We start from the raw sequence: 17964 nt of genomic DNA, 5'->3' as shown, positions 1-17964 counted from the left end.
CAGTGATACTGTTGTGTATAAACCAGGTATTGGTACTTTTGGCAGTGTGGACAGGTGCCAAGTCCTGCTGGAGAATGAAATTTCCATCTCCAAAAAGCTTGTTGGCAGAGGGAAGCATGAAGTGCTCTAAAATTTCCTGGTAGACGGCTGTGCTGACTTTGGTCTTGATAAAACACAGTGGACCTACACCAGCAGATGAGATGGCTCCCCAAACCATCACTGATTGTGGAAACTTCACAGTAGACCTCAAGCAGCTTGGATTGTGTGACTTTTGTGTTTTCATTGGCTGTAAGTCATAATCATCAACATTAACAGAAATAAACACTTGAAATATATCACTCTGTTTGTAATGACTCTATATAATATATGAGTTTCACTTTTTGTATTGAAGAACATTAACTTTTTGATGATATTCTAATTTAGTGAGATGCACCTGTACATACACTCCATACATACAATACCCATCTACTTAGCATGTGTTACACAAATCTCCACTGTCCACGCCCCTTCAAACGTTATACACATATAATTTACACACCTGCACTGTACACACATCATAAATATAATCCACACATCTCCATGGTATGTGCACCTCTGCAAATGTTACATACATGCAATTCTTTCACAGGCAGTCTGTCATTGATTAGCACAGCAAGTATATCGGTCTCATCAGGTCTAAGAGATGGGTTTAATAATGTAAAGAGTTTACAATGGGAAACAAAGTGACAGATCCTCTTTAATAGCATAATTACATTGATAAATATTTAAAAATTGTTTCTGTCCCTATTGTATAGAAATATGATAGCACGTAAATGCCGCTCTCTGACCGGTGTCCCAGTGATTATTTGGATGCCAGCCTGATAGTGCAGTGAATCTGACCACATACCCCCAGCCTTACATGGCTGTAATCTGCATTTCATTGCGCACAGGCGTGAGTGACAGCTTGACAGGTTCCAGTATCTTTCACTTTGTTATCAGGCATGGCAGCACTGCGGTCAGATAAATGGCTAAAAAGAACATGACTTGATTTGTGTTCCAGTGAAAGCAAGCTGTGGGCAGCCAGGCAGAGATCCAGAGGGAGGAGGGTCTAACACTGAAGGTAAACTTCACTGCAGTGAAGGGAGCCAGAGAGTGAAGCACAACTGGCCAGTGTGTCCTGAGTCCTGACACACAGAAGAGAATAAGGTGGCTCAGGAGCAAGCGGAGAACAACACCCTGTAGGAAGAAAACTCAAGTCTTTCTAATCTCCTGGGAAGAGAAGCTCAGCTGATAAAAGCAAAAAATGAGAATGTTTCCTGGTGTGTGAGCGAGAGCACAGCGAGCCAGTGGAGATCCTTCTATACTGCACATCTGGAAAGTAAAGCCGCAGCACAAGTCTCAATGTTGGAAGCCGTACAGAAGTGAACAGGGTGTGTATCTGGACTGGACTTGGATGTTGTAGAAGGCAAAATATTTCTGAATTCAAGAGCAGAATGGCTGGCTTTTCCCAAATGTGGCAAGCATGTGTGCTGATCACTTTGCTGGGATACCTGAACCCTTGCAATGCATCATTTGAAGGCAGCGCCTTTCACTTGGAGGCTGAAGGTAGCACATCTGCCATCAACAGTAAGCAAGACACCAACATTATAGATATCCAGCAAACTTACATCCCTGCCAGGCTGATCCCAATATCACAGGTAACAATCCTTCATATTCTTTATATGGGCCAATGTTGTTGTCTTCACATGCTGAACTTGTATTTATTAAAGGGGTATTGTCAAGTTTGGAAGTTATCCCCCATCAATGGGAAAGAGAATCATTTATTGATCGCTGGGAGTCTGACCGCTGGGAATCCAACCGAACCCAAGAACTGGGGGGGTCCCACGTGAATGGAGCGGTGATCCATCATGTGCACTGCCACTCCATTCATTCTTAATGGGACCGCAGGAGAAAGTCAAGCGCAGCACTCCAATAAGAATAAATGGAGTGGCAGTGTGCATGATTAACCTTCGCTCCATTCACATGGAGTTTTTCAGAGCCCCAATTCTCAGGATCGATGGGGTCCAAACAGTCGGACTTCATAGAACATAAAATGTTAGAGTTGGAAAAGACCTCCAGGGTCATAGTGTCCAACCCCCTGCTCAATGCAGGATTCACTAAACCATCTCGGACAGATCTCTGTCCAGCCTCTGTTTGAAGACTTCCATTGAAGGAGAACTCACCACCTCTCGTGGCAGCCTGTTCCACTCATTGATAACCATTGATCACCCTCATCTATGAGGGACTTCCAGCGATCGGGAAGCTATCCCCTATCCCACGGATAGGGGATAACTTCCAAACTTAAGAACACCCTTTAAATGGAAATAGTAATCTATCTGTAAATCATCAAAATTTATCAGAAATGTTTATTTTTTTGTAGTTATTTATTATAACAGAATAAGTAAGACAAGGAACAAAATTCCGTTAGGGCGACCTGTAGAAATATAGTGGCAAAAATGGAACTTCAATAGAATAATAATATCATTATGTCTCCTTTTGGAAACAGGTGGGTAGATTCACTGATTTCAGAATGTGCGAAGAGGTGATCTGATCCTCATACATAGGGTGCAGGCTGGACGTCTTTAATTAGTATATTGGATGTTCTGTTGTACAGTGAAAATCTTTTGTCTTGTATCAGAAATTATAGATATATGTTATGGAATTGCCTTTTTAGCAATCCCATAGTAGTATTATCATTGTTTTACCAACAAACTTATTATTTTAGGCTGTGGCTACATGACTACTATGACCATGATCCCCTAAAGGGAATTTTCTTGTTCAGTAGAAGTACATCTCAAATGGGTTGTTCATAATCTTTCAAATGGTTTGCACAGTCTAAGCCTGTGACCACTGCAGACAATCATTGGTCCCACTGACAACATTTGTGTAAATAAACTATATGTAACTTTCCAATATTATCTTATGTTTCAGTTATTAACCATCCTCAATGTAATAGTTTGACGTGAATGGTCATTTATACACAGAGGCTTTTGTATACTTAGTTCTACTGAGAAGTGTATTGTCACACAAGGTGAGGGAAGGAACAAGTGTACAATGACGGTAAGAGGGGGAAGGGAGCCCTACAACTAGGGAAAGGGATTGGAGACCCCTAGGCAGATCTAATATCACCCTGACTACCCTGTCGTCCCTATATAGGTTCCGCACCTATCGCCGAGCAGGAAAAATAATCCCTGAATGTCCCTAGAGCTTGGCCCTAGGTAGGGAGGGGACGGGATGAGCACTAGTCAGGCCCCACTGTAACTAAAAACAACAAGGTAAACAAACAAAGGGGATACACTTAGCTTGAGAAGACACCAGACAGATTACGCCAACTGTCCTCCAAGGGAAGTTCAAGAAGAATCTAGTTGACTACTAGTATTCCAGGCATGGACAGAGGAACATAGAACTATCACCGGCGACTCTCTGGAGACAATGAGAGTTTTTAACTACCAAGCAAGGGTGTGTCAATTAGCAGCAGAAGGTGGAGGTCACTGCTGGGTCCTAAAGAAAGAAGGATATCACTACACTACAGAGATAAGAGGATCAAGAAGGCGTCTGCAGTGCCAAGTGCAGTGACCTTCTACAGCCGGATCCAGAGCGACTGTCTGTCACACTTCATACACCTGTGACATGTATACAGTTGTATCGAGCATAGGCAAGGCTCTGTAGCTCAACAGTTCCTCCCTTTGTTATATTAAAGAAATCACATGAGGTAGTCATATAGTAATTAATTATATTTGTTTCTTTATTCAACACAGCAAACAGAAAACTTTCTTTTAAAATTCATTATTCTGCCCCTAAAAAAAACAATTAAAAACCATGGGCAGTGTGGTCTACATATGACCTTATGACATATGGATAATTATAGATGCCATTGTATAGATAGATACACATTATTGCATGCAAAATAAGAATCAATGTGCCATTTCATAAATATATATAGTAAGTACAAATTGTTATGAATCAATACCAGTATGACATTTCATGAATACATACAGTAACCAAGTATTCTAGGCCTAGCCTGTATCAATCTGAATAGTATATAATTAAGCATCAAGGTACAATGTATTGTATAGCTCAATGTAGCAGTGACACAAAGCAAACTTTGGCCAAGCGACAGGTGACGCAGCCAAAGTCGCCATGTGGCCCAGCCTTATGCAGCCACTGCTGACATATATTTAAAGGGAGTCTGTCAGCACAAAAATTATTACTTCAACCAAGCACAGGCACCCGATGCACCCTTGGCGTGGCAAAACAGTTAAGTACGCCTTCCCACCTACTTGTTTTCCATGTATATAGCTATGTACAGGTTTACTGCCTGTACCTTAGAAAGCATGTAAGGCAGAGTGATTTCATAAATCTACATCCTATATAGCTACTTCTGTTACTTACAGGTTTGGGTATGTTCAGACGTAGCGTATTTTTTGCGGATTTTCCATCCAGATTTTCGGATAGAAAACATGCAATGGTATACCGTCTTAGCAAAGTGGTTGACATCTTTTAATCTCATTAACACATTGCTTTTATTTTCAGGCTGGAAACTGAGATGTTTCGATCTGCAGCATGGCAGTTTTACATGTGTAAATGATGCAGATTTAATGTGAATTTTCACCTTAGAAAGAGTGGATGGCTAAAATCTGCAATGCAAAACACAGTGAAACACATGAAACACACAATTTAAATAAAAAGAAAGAATATACACAACTTCGCCAGTGATTCTCTGGTCCCATCAGGACTTCTATACGCATCTCTGCACATCTGTCCTCCCATGTGACAGCTACAGCCAATCAGAGAATATAGCAGTCACCTAAGAGGGAATGCGGCACAGGAGGGCGGGGTGCGATGGGATTAGAGAATCTGCAGAGATTAGGTTCTTTTATTTTTTTTTTCAAGTACGCTACAAGTCCTAAATAGAATTTGCTTTAAGATTCACACGACTTTGCGTGAACTTACAGCTGCTGACGGCTGTGTAGATACTTGCGGATTTGTTGAGGTAAGTGTGTGCAGCAAATCAGCAATGTGTGAATTTGATCTTAATGGGAACCTGTCATGTTGGATAACGATACTAACCTACAGAAGGTGGCCAGCCGTCATTCTGAAAGTGCAGCACCCATGAGAAAATGCTCTTGAAATGACAGGTTCCCTTTAGGCTATGTGCCCACGATACAGAAATGCTCCGGATTTTTCCTGAGCGTTTCTGCATCTCCCTGGCAGAAAAAACGCATGTGGATTGTACATGCGGATTGTACATGCGGATTGTACATGTGTTTTTCCTGCCAGGGACCAGCGGATGTGAAGCGTTCTTCACTTGCATTTCCGCATGCGGGTTGTCAAGCGCTTTCCAAGCGATTTTAGCATCACTTGGAAAAGTGCTTGACAACTTGGTCACACTATATAAATCCATGCAACCGGCATGGATTTATATAGTGTGACCGAAAGAATGGTAAAAAAATAAAAAATAAATATTATACTTACCTTCTGATGGCTCCCGGTGTCTTTATTCGATGCGTCCTGGCTTGCCGACAGCTCGCGGTACACTGAAGGACCTGTCGACGTCAGCAGTCACGTGACCCGTCACATGACTAAATGACGTCACCGCAGTCCTTTAGTCTACCGCGAGCTGCTGGCAAGCAGAGACAAGCACACCGGGGGCCATCAGAAGGTGAGTATAATATTTATTTTTTATTTTATTCTTTTTTTTTACAGGTACTATGGTACCCGGGTCCGGAGGAGAGTCTCCTCTTCTCCAAACCCGGGTACCATCCGCACATTGAAATGCATGGAATGCGCATGTACAGATGCAGTGATGCGTATTCCATGCGTTCCAATGCAAGTCAATGGCGGCGAAAACGCAGCGCTTCTGAAAATTAATTGGTAGTGCTGCGTTTTTTTCCGCAATAATAACGCGCAGCGGAAATTTCCACAGCATGTGCACAGCACATGCAGATTATCATTGGGGAACATGGCAGACCTTCTACCAAGCGTTTTTTAAGTGTTTCTGGAGCGGAATTGCATCGTGGGCACACAGCCTTAAACTGTTTTTCTGTAATCATACAAAGGCCTCATTCAGACATTCGTGTTTGTTCACATACGGAAAAGGAAAAAAAGGGTATGAGTGTCACACATTGCAATGTTAATCACTCAGTTCATGGACTGCACACTGATGACATTTGTTTGCTGTCCGTGATTTTCACAGGCCCATAGACTTCCACTGGTACTTTTCATCCATGATGCCAGTGCAAAACAGATGTCTCGTGGATTTTTGCACAGACACAAGTTAGCAAAAAAACACGGACATGTAAACAGCCCACAGATTATGATATATATGTGAAAATCACAGATACAACATGTATGTGAAAACAGATATCTGAATAAGGCCTAAAATATATATGTAACACCATATGGTATTACTACTGCTGCAGACCGAGGAATTCAGTTCTATGGTGTCTGCCTATTTTAAGGGAATCTGTCAGTAGGACCAACCCTCCTAATCCATCTATATGGGCATGTAGGTCATAGGAAGCTGAATAAAATGATACCGTGATATCTGCGATCCGATGTCTTATTTCAGAGAAATCCACATTTTTCATATGTGTCACGTGTCAGTGGAAACCAGATTGTAGAGGGTCGAGGAGAGGGTTATCTGTGAGATAGCGGATTAGACGGGAGTGGACCAAGCGTTCCAGGAGTTTAGAGATGAAAGGAAGATTAGAGACAGGTCTGTAGTTAGCAGTGCAGTTCTGGTCCAGGGATGGCTTTATAAGTAGAGGGGTTATGATGGCATGTTTAAATGAGGAGGGAAAGATACCTGAAGAAACAGGTTAAATATTTTAGTCAGGTGAGTGATGACCACCGGTGAGAGAGACTGCAGGAGATGTAAAGGAATGGGGTCACTGTTGCAGGTTGTAGGCCAAGAAGAAGCGAGGAGCTGGGTAATTTCTTCTTCTGTGACAGGCTCAAAGAAGGCAAGCGAGCTTGAAGTGCGGTAAGGAAGGCGGTCCAGGCACTGAGAAGATTGGACTGAGATGTCCTGATGGATGTGGTTGATTTTTTCTAGGAAATAAGTTGCCAGATCCTCACTGCTGAGGTTGGTGATGGGGGCATGTGCTTTAGGGCTCAGGAGGGAGTTTAAGGTTTCAAAAAGTCATTTTGGATTGTTGGATAGTGAAGTGATGAGGGGGGTGAAGTAGGATTGTTTGGCCAGATGAAGGGCAGAGTTATAGATTTTGAGAATGAATTTATAGTGGATGAAGTCTTCTGCTAAAGTGATTTTCTCCACTGATGCTCAGCACATCTTGAGCAACGCTGAAAAAAATGTTTTTGCATCGTGTGCCAGGGCTGCTGTTGTCTGTGTCGGGTCTTTCAGCATGTAGAAGGTGCTGCTTCATCTAGGGCACTCTTCAGTGTATTATTTTAGTGTGAAAATGTTAAGTCTTGACAGGAAAGAGAGGAGATGGGAGCTAAAGATGTGTGTAGATTGTCCATATGCTGCTGGGTATTAATGGTACGTGTGCTCCTCTAAGTATGGTAAGTGGGGGTGTCCCGGGTGAGGAGACAGTTCTTGACAGAGAAGGAAAGAAGGTTGTGGTCCGAGAGCGGGAGAGGGGAGTTAGTAAAGTCATGCAGCAAGCAGAGATGGGAGAAAACCAGGTCCAGAGTATTCCTGTCTTCATGCGTAGGAGAGTTAGTAAACTGTGAGAGGCCAAATGAGAAGGTTAGAGAGAGTAGATGAGAGGCAGATTGGGAGAGGGGATCATCGATGGGGATGTTAAGTCTCCCATGATGAGGATGGGGATGTCACAGGATAGAAAGTGAGGAAGCCAGGTGGCAAATTGATCCAGGAACTGGCGGGAAGAGCCTGGAACATGATACACAACCGTCACTCGCAGGGAGAAGGGTTTGAAGAGTCTGACGGTGTGGACTTCAAAGGAAGGAAACATAAGTGAGGGAACCAGGGGGATGACCTAGAAAGCACATTGTGATGAAAGGAGCAAACCAACACCTCCACCCTGTCTGTTCTCAGGTCTGGCGGTATGTGAAAATTTCAGCCCACCAAACAAGAGAGCAGCAGTTGCGGTGGTGTCTGAATGCTGGATCCAGGTTTCTGTAATAGCCAGAAGGTTAAGAGAATTAGAGAGGAAAAAATCGTGAATGTAAGTTAATTTGTTACACAGAGAATGTGCGTTCAAGAGAGCACAATGGAAAGTGATAGGAGAGGGCATGTGCTGAATGTTAATAACATTAGCAGGGTTTCTATATACAGCTAGAGAAGAGTAGTGTATGTTAGTGGAGGGAGGCCCAGGGCTGGGGGAGATGTCGCTAGCGACTAGGAGAAGGAGAAAAGAAGAGAAAGAGCAGGTGGTGCAATGATTTGTATAAGTGTTTTGAGTGCTGTAATGAGGTAGAAGATGGTTTGGAGGGGGTGAGAAATGTCAGTAGAGCCTCAGAGTTATACATGGGATAGGGAAGAAGGGAGGGGATATGGAGTGAGTGCACAGAATGTGTTAAAGGGCAGATGAGTTTTGAGAAAGCAGAAGTTAAAACATATAAGAAGCAGAGTGATATGACCAATGCATAATGCAGTACGACTTACCGAGAAGCATGTTTGTATGAATGTCTCATGCAATTACCTGTCTCCAGCCTGGTCTAGTTGCCATTATATAACTCCTTATTAAAAAGCACTTGAAACAATTGCACTGTGAAATTGCTTTTTATTTCTTTTGGCTTATGATGTGTTCCCATGCGGCGGACGGGAAGAAATCCCGCCTACTTGTTTAATCAAAATATTTCTCCCCTCCCCTGCACGTCACAGTGCCCTGTGACGTGCAGTTCCCATGGCCAGATTCCACGCCTGCGTCCTTCACCTTCTTCCGCAAGGCACATTTCCCTGCCCGTCTGTGTACAAGTGTAGAGCAGGGATCTAGTGCGCAGGCGTCGGGAAGTCAGAGTGACTCGTCTGTGCACAAGTTCCCTGCTCTACAAGGATACACAGACCCCAGGGAAATGCGCCTTGCAGAAGAAGGTGAAGTGCGCAGGCGCAGGATCCGGCCACGGGAACTGCATGTCACAAAACACTGAAATATTTTATTAAACAAGTAGGCGGGATTTCTTCCCGTCCCCCGCACGGGAACACATCATAAGCCAAAAGAAATAAAAAGCAATTTCACAGCCACAAGACCTCTAATATGAGGCATACAGGTAGGTATAGATTCACATTTCTATCACCTGTATGCCCATATTAGAGATCTGAAAAGTCCCAGGGGGTGACAGATTCCCTTTAAGTGTTCACTTAACAATATTGTCGCATGACTACAAAGTAATAATGCCCAATGTGTCACCTTATCAATTAATAATGCCTGAAGTGTCTCAACAAAAGTAATTTTGCCCCCTGAGCTGCCCACATACAGTAATAATGCCCCCCTCCTGCACATATTGTTATAACAGCCCGAGTCCCACATGTATAGTTATAATGCCACATCTATAGTAATAATTCTGCCTAAGACCTCCATTTATAGTAATTAGGTCCCTGGAGTTCCTTCACATACAGTATAACTATAGTGCCTTCTGGGTCCCCACATATACAGTAATAATACCCCTTTAGTCCCCCCAATGTATAGAAATAATGCCGCCACAAAAAAAAAATAGTGGGCCAGAAAATAAAATGTATATATATATATATATATATATATATATATATATATTTATATATATTCTAAGTAAATATATTTCTAAAGGTGCTATTGACAGGAAGTTCTCACCAGATGTCGGTAACAACCCATCCAATCCACACAGGCCAAGAAATCAAATCATGGATGTCCATAAATTAAGTTGTAAGTTATGTGTAATAATGAGAAATGACACAGGGAAAAATTATTGAATACGCTTACTGAAATTTATTTCATGCTTCCTACAAAAGCCTTTGTAGGTGATAAAAAATAGAAAAAAGACAAGCTCACCCACACTCCTAGGCGTCCGGAGGCATGAAACCCAAGGGACCACTTGCAATAGTTGAAGGAGAAAAAACGTTCCAGCTACCAAAGGAAGGTGGAAAGTTTTTTTTCCTTTGTTGCTGATGACAGCTTCAAGATGCCTCCTGTATGGATAAACTAGTCGCTCATGTTAAGGAGCTGAAACTCCTAAACCCTTCATCCAATTTTAATGTGGATACCCTCAAATGAAAGCTGAAAGTCTGAACTTCAACTGCATCTGAATTGTTTTGTTTAAAATTCATTGTGGTAATGTCTAGAACCAAAATTAGAAAAATGTTGTCTCTGTCCAAATATATATGGACCTAACTGTATGTATACATATATATATATATATATATATATATATATATATATATATATAAACATACAGTGCCTACAAGTAGTATTCAACCCCCTGCAGATTTAGCTGGTTGACACATGCGGAATTAACTTGGCATTGTGACATTTGTACTGTAGATCAGCCTGGAAGTGGGAAATGCACTGCAGCAAATTTTTTTTTTTTTTTTTTTTAAACGTTAAAAGTTAATTCAGAGTGTCATTTATTATTCAACCCCTCAAACCACAAGAATTCTGTTTGGTCCCCCTAAAGTATTAAGAAGTAGTTCAGGCACCAAGAATAATGAGCTTCACATGTGTGGATTAAAGATCTCTTTTGCCAGCCTTTTCTGACTATTTAAGACCCTCCCCAAACTTGTGAACAGCACTCAGACATGGTCAACATGGGAAAGACAAAGGAGCATTCCAAGGCCATCAGAGACAAGATCGTGGAGGGTCACAAGGCTGGCAAGGGGTACAAAACCCTTTCCAAGGAGTTGGGCCTACCTGTCTCCACTGATGGGAGCATCATCCGTAAGTGGAAGGCTTATGGAACTACTGTTAGCCTTCCACGGCCTGGACAGCCTTTGAAAGTGTCCTCCCGTGCCGAGGCCAGGCTTGTCCGAAGAGTCAAGGCTAACCCAAGGACAACAAGGAAGGAGCTCCGGGAAGATCTCATGGCAGTGGGGACATTGGTTTCAGTCAATACCATAAGTAACGTACTCCACCGCAATGGTCTCCGTTCCAGACGAGCCCGTAAGGTACCTTTACTTTCAAAGCGCCATGTCAAGGCTCGTCTACAGTTTGCTCATGATCACTTGGAGGACTCTGAGACAGACTGGTTCAAGGTTCTATGGTCTGATGAGACCAAGATCGAGATCATTGGTGCCAACCACACACGTGACGTTTGGAGACTGGATGGCACTGCATACGACCCCAAGAATACCATCCCTACAGTCAAGCATGGTGGTGGCAGCATCATGCTGTGGGGCTGTTTCTCAGCCAAGGGGCCTGGCCATCTGGTCCGCATCCATGGGAAGATGGATAGCACGGCTTACCTGGAGATTTTGGCCAAGAACCTCCACTCCTCCATCAAGGATCTTAAGATGGGTCGTAATTTCATCTTCCAACAAGACAACGACCCAAAGCACACAGCCAAGAAAACCAAGGCCTGGTTCAAGAGGGAAAAAGTCAAGGTGTTGGAGTGGCCTAGTCAGTCTCCTGACCTTAACCCAATTGAAAACTTGTGGAAGGAGCTCCAGAATAAAGTCCACATGAGACACCCAAAGAACCTAGATAACTTGGAGAAGATCTGCATGGAGGAGTGAGCCAAGATAACTCCACAGACCTGTGCCGGCCTGATCAGGTCTTATAAAAGACGATTATTAGCTGTAATTGCAAACAAGGGTTATTCCACAAAATATTAAACATAGGGGTTGTATAATAATTGACCCACACTTTTATGTTTAAAATGTAATAAAATTCAACTGAGCAACATAACTTTTTGGTTTGTAAGATTTATGCTTCTGTTCATAAAACCTACTCTCGTTTGCAGTTTGAAGGCTCTAACTTATTTGCATCTTATCAAACCAGCTAAATCTGCAGGGGGTTGAATACTACTTGTAGGCACTGTATATATATATATATATATATATATATGTAGCACCCCGAGGGCTCGGCTGCTACAGGGGTATTGCACCTCGAACCAGAGGTGTGATATTCCACTCCCGGGTAAGGATGGTGTGTGGACCAGGACTCGGTAGGCTGCATGCACCACACACACCCCATTTCCGAGGGACAGGTCAACGGTGCTCCCACTAGACAGAAGTGCAGGCACGACAGCATCTGTCCCTGGCTGGAGTGGGGAGGGGAAAGTACACCCAGTGGTGTAGGAGCAGATAGGGGTGGGTCTCTGGGCATAGGTAGGAGCCCATTGGTTGCTAGTCACCTGGGCTCACACATAGATGGAGGTATAAAAGGTGGGCACCATCTTAGATCAGTGTTCAGTCCCGTGGTCAGTTCAGAGAGGAGTTCAGCCAGAGAGGGCTGACAGGGAGCTGTAGCTCAGTCTGCGCCAGCTCCAGAGGCAGGCCTGGAGTGGAGGCCAGAAACAGCAGAAAGACAGAGGAGAAGGAACGGAGAGGAAAGTAAGAAAGGAACTGGAACAGAGGAGAAAGGAAGCAAGGAACACAGAGAAAGGCCCAGAGACACGAGTAAAGAAGGAACCCCATATGCCCAGGAGATACAGGGTGAAGGGTTGGCAGAGCAGGGTACCGGAACCCAAATTGGTGGAGGCAACAGATTCCTCAGCCAAAGACGGGAGGTTGTTACCACATCTTGGTGCGACCCCTCACTACATCCACCAGGAAGGCATACCATATAGGGTCAGGGAGACCGGAGATAGGTTTCGCCAATAGAAGGCCCGAGGGAGCCGGACAAAGGTGGGTCACTGGTGGGGACGGCCAGAGAAAGGAAGAGAAGGGAGCCCTGTACCACGCTCTGGAATTGCCTGGGAGTTGGTCGAGTCCCTTGCCTGGTGAACGCAGCACGGCTTGGGCAGTCATCGCCTGCAGGATTGACACGAATAACAACTGTGAGTAAAGCATTGGAAACTGCAACCGCACGTCTCTGTGTTTCATCGCCGCACCAGCACCATTAGTACTGGGACGCTCACACCACCACTCCCATCATCATCTCTTGCACTAACTGCCCTGGGGCTGCACTCTTCCCGTGGGGAGTCACACTACCTAAGCTGCATATACCATCAGCCCCAGCGGTCTGCCTTGCAGCGGCGGTCCCACTGACCGCAATCCACGGGTCGCGTAGTCGGACATTTGCTATTACATTAAGACTGCCACTGGTTTGACCACCCTGGGCACGGACCGGGTCACGGCCACGGAAGACTACAACCCCCAGGGATCCGGCTCCGGGTATCCCCTGCACAGCACAGGCCCAGGGGGCGCGTCATATATATATATATATATATATATATATATATATATATGCATATACACTCACCTAACCCCTCATCCTACTGAGTCCACCAACAAAGTCAACCTCCTGGAGCTGGTGGAGTAATAAAGTGACATAATCGCACCACCTGAGCAAGAACTCCGATGTCCTGTGTGTCTCACTGCTGTTCTGTAAGATGCAGACCTAATGCGACCTACGGCCTACAGAACAATGATAGGGCAAGGAGGATATCATGACTCCCTGCTCTACCGTAAGCTGTAACTATTGCCAGCGTGGCAGTCACTCAATGAGGGCACCACTATGTGTATGTTATTTCCATCCTTTTGGAAAGTTGGAAGTCCAAGACAAATTTAGTTGTATCAATATAGGCATTATTTAAAGGGTTTTCCACCTCAGAAACCCTCCCGGCACCAGAGAATCCACAAGTTTGCAGTTACATATAGTGAATGCAGACTTGTACCCCAAGGCCGGACAACCCTTTCAACACTAGAGTAGTATACCATCTTGCAAAGTAAAGGATAGGCTATTAATATAGCAGAGCAGAAGAAACATTTTAAGTGGATATACCAAAGCTGCCACACACTCTTCAATAAAACCCCACATAGTGTTCAAATACTACACATGTTGTAGGTGTTGTTGGCCAATAGCTCAAAGAACAACTTCAAAAAAGTTAGTATATGGCAACCCTAGATTCTTGCTCATGAGATTTTTGTCTGGAGTAACAGGCTACAAGATAAATGCATTTCTCAGATTTAATAAAAAATTTAAATTGCAAGATATTCAGTACTTTATATAGTTTTACACTATATACAGTACAGACCAAAAGTTTGGACACACCTTCTCATTTAAAGATTTTTCTGTATTTTCATGACTATGAAAATTGTACATTCACACTGAAGGCATCAAAACTATGAATTAACACATGTGGAATTATATACTTAACAAAAAAGTGTGAAACAACTGAAAATATGTCTTATATTCTATTTTCTTCAAAGTAGCCACCTTTTGCTTTGATGACTGCTTTGCACACTCTTGGCATTCTCTGGATGAGCTTCAAGAGGTAGTCACCGGAAATGGTCTTCCAACAATCTTGAGACGCTTAGCACTTGTTGGCCCTTTTACCTTCACTCTGCGGTCCAGCTCAGCCCAAACCATCTCGATTGGGTTCAGGTCTGATGACTGTGGAGGCCAGGTCATCTGGTGTAGCACCCCATCACTCTCCTTCTTGGTCAAATAGCCCTTACACAGCCTGGAGGTGTGTTTGGGGTCATTGTCCTGTTGAAAAATAAATGATGGTCCAACTAAACGCAAACCGGATGGAATAGCATGCCGCTGCAAGATGCTGTGGTAGCCATGCTGGTTCAGTATGCCTTCAATTTTGAATAAATCCCCAACAGTGTCACCAGCAAAGCACCCCCACACCATCACACCTCCTCCTCCATGCTTCACGGTGGGAACCAGGCATGTAGAGTCCATCCGTTCACCTTTTCTGCGTCGCACAAAGACACGGTGGTTGGAACCAAAGATCTCAAATTTGGACTCATCAGACCAAAGCACAGATTTCCACTGGTCTAATGTCCATTCCTTGTGTTCTTTAGCCCAAACAAGTCTCTTCTGCTTGTTGCCTGTCCTTAGCAGTGGTTTCCTAGCAGCTATTTTACCATGAAGGCCTCGGATAAACTTATCCTCAGAAGCAGAGTGACTCTTGGTCTTCCTTTCCTGGGGCGGTCCTCATGTGAGCCAGTTTCTTTGTAGCTCTTGATGGTTTTTGCAACTGCACTTGGGGACACTTTCAAAGTTTTCCCAATTTTTCGCACTGACTGACCTTCATTTCTTAAAGTAATGATGGCCACTCGTTTTTCTTTACTTAGCTGCTTTTTTCATGCCATAATACAAATTCTAAAAATCTATTCAGTAGGACTATCAGCTGCGTATCCACCAGACTTCTGCAGAACACAACTAATGGTCCCAACCCCATTTGTAAGGCAAGAAATCCCACTTATTAAACCTGACAGGGCACACCTGTGAAGTGAAAACCATTTCCAGTGACTACCTCTAGAAGTTCATCAAGAGAATGCCAAGAGTGTGCAAAGCAGTCATCAAAGCAAAAGGTGGCTACTTTGAAGAACCTAGAATATAAGACATATTTTCAGTTGTTTCACACTTTTTTGTTAAGTATATAATTACACATGTGTTAATTCATAGTTCTGATGCCTTCAGAGTGAATGTACAATTTTCATAGTCATGAAAATACAGAAAAATCTTTAAATAAGAAGGTGTGTCCAAACTTTTGGTCTGTACTGTACATAGCAGAAAGAGTTATTACTATTCTGAAATTCTCTAGATGCCCCCACAGCCAGTGCAAGATAATAAAAATAGACACAAGATATAAAATGTTGGGGGAGGATGTCCAAGGATTGAGATACTTCCAAGAACCTAAAATAGATGCATCCATTGACATGCTGCAATAACACTTGCACATACTTCTCATGCTGAAGTTAAATGTTATCCCTGTCTGGTATGGAGAGTGTGAAATAGCACGGAGTACATCTGGAGATACATACTGACAATGCACCATTTAGAAAATGGAGGTAGCAGTGTGAAAATCAGATCTGTTACGTGGCTATTTGGTCATGGATTCAATCACTAACACACACTAGATTTTTTTCTTACTGATTGCTAAAGGGGCCATTCTAAGTCTATCCTTCATGAAAATTTACTTTTCCTGTTAAAAAGTCAGCCCAAAATCATTTCATGTGGTTATCCAAAAGAAAAAAAAAATTGCAACAGCAGAAATTCTATAAAAAAATAAAAGTTTTTGACAGTTAAAGGGGTTTTCCAATCACACAGATCCTATCCCAATATGTAGTATGTGAAATAATAATATTATCAAATACCTCCAATTATAAATGTAGTATAGTTCTTCTGATTCACTATGTTGCTTACCCCATGTGCAGGGCATTGCAGTAGCTTAGGTATCCAAACAACTAGCTAACTAGCTGTCAGTATATTAGTGGTCGTAACCATGGATACCTAAGGTATTGCAATGCCTGCACATGAGATGTGACATAGCAAATCAAAAGTACTATACTAAATCTCTAAGTGGAGGTATTTACTAGTATTATTATTATTACATCTACTACATATTGGGATAGGATCTTGGAGACGGGAATACCCTTTTAAGTCCCCTGTCAATCCAGCACATATGTTGCAATATCCTTGCTGGTCTTTGTATCTTTGTAAATGTTCTATACCGGCATATACAGTCCTGCTCATCGTTATTGGCATCCACAAAGTTTAAGTACATAATGTGAAATATCTCCTGAAAAAAATGAACCAAGTGAAACAGTTTTTTTGTATAAAGCACTTGTGTTAAATACAAAAGAGCAAATGATAAACAATAATTTAAAACAAAAATCAGTGGGAGGGAAAAACCTAAAGCTTGCTGTGACACTGGTATTGGCACCCTTTACATTAATTCAGTATGGAAACACATTTTGACTCGCCTGTGGTAAATCACAAAAGAGATTCACCTGTGATTAATTGTCAGTGCTCATGTGACATGAATTAGCCAATGAATGAAGATTTCAGTGTTTTAAAAAGCCACATGGTAGGCCCTATTCTTCTGTCACATTGGTGAAGACAAAGGAGCTGTCTGAGGACATAAGAACTGCTATTATTAGCAAACACAAGACTTCCAAAGAGTATAAGGCCATATCCAAAGACCTTTGTATCCCAGTTTCAACAGTGTGCAATGTTATTAAGAAGTTTGCCAAGCATGGAGCCATCAAGAACCTCCTTGGAAGTGGGGGAAAGAGGAAAATTGACAAGACATGCCTTTGAAGGTTGGTGCGAATGGTGGAAAAAACACCACGTCAAACATCCAAAGACCTGAAGGCCAACCTGGAACAGTCTGGGGTTATGGTTTCAAAAAGTACCATATGCTGCACACTTAACCAAGCACAGCTTTATGGGTGAAGGCCAAGGAAGAAACCATTGCTGAAGAAAAGACATAAAAAGGAATGATTGATCTTCACCAAAGAGTACCTTGACAAATCACAATCCTTTTGGGAAAATGTTCTGTGGACAGATGAAACAAAAATAGAGCTTTCTGGCAATGCAAAGCAACAGTTTGTTTACAGACGGCGCAATGAAGCTTATAAGGGAAAGAACATCTTACCTACAGTAAAGCATGGTGGAGGATCCATAATGCTGTGGGGTTACATTACTGCATCTGATACTAGAGGCCTTGACTGTATCACAGGAATCATGAAATCAGAGAATTATTGTAACGAGTCTGGGAGGTGGAACCTCTGAGCTACTATACAAAGGGGCAGTCCTTGTATGGAAGCGGGTGGCTCCCAGGGAAGGCGGGCAGGTAGACACGGCAAGTGACAGGAACAGTCTATGGGTAGAAGGGCAGGTGGTCACGGCAAGTGACGGGGAAATTCTCTTGACAGGCGGGTGGTCATGGCAAGTGACAGCAGGGTAAGAGTCTCTAGACAGGCAGGTGGTCACAGCAAGTGACGGCAGAGCCTCCAGGTAGGCTAGCAGGCGGGTAGCAGGTGAGCGCTCCCAGGTGAGCGGTAAAGAGTCTCTCGGCTGGCTGGCAGGTGGTCACTGCAAGTGACGGCAGAGCCTCCAGGTAGGCTAGCTGGCGGGTAGCAGG

General features: G+C 43.2%; 1 protein-coding gene across 1 annotated transcript in view; it reads left to right on the top strand.

The window, feature by feature from the left end:
* Positions 1-943: 943 nt before the first annotated feature.
* The window catches only part of LAMA4 (laminin subunit alpha 4), a 192251-nt gene continuing 175230 nt past the window's right edge, over positions 944-17964 (top strand). Inside the window, exon 1 of the mRNA XM_073675872.1 lies at positions 944-1676. Coding sequence (XP_073531973.1) covers positions 1473-1676 — 204 coding nt within the window. The 5' untranslated portion in view covers positions 944-1472. The remainder of the gene's footprint in view (positions 1677-17964) is intronic.

Source organism: Phyllobates terribilis, unplaced genomic scaffold (assembly GCF_046119375.1).
Source record: "Phyllobates terribilis strain yellow unplaced genomic scaffold, ASM4611937v1 Scaffold_3__8_contigs__length_932513732, whole genome shotgun sequence".
Classification (NCBI taxonomy): domain Eukaryota; kingdom Metazoa; phylum Chordata; class Amphibia; order Anura; family Dendrobatidae; genus Phyllobates; species Phyllobates terribilis.
Note: the sequence above shows the minus strand (reverse complement) of the source record. Positions and strands in the feature narration are given on the sequence as shown.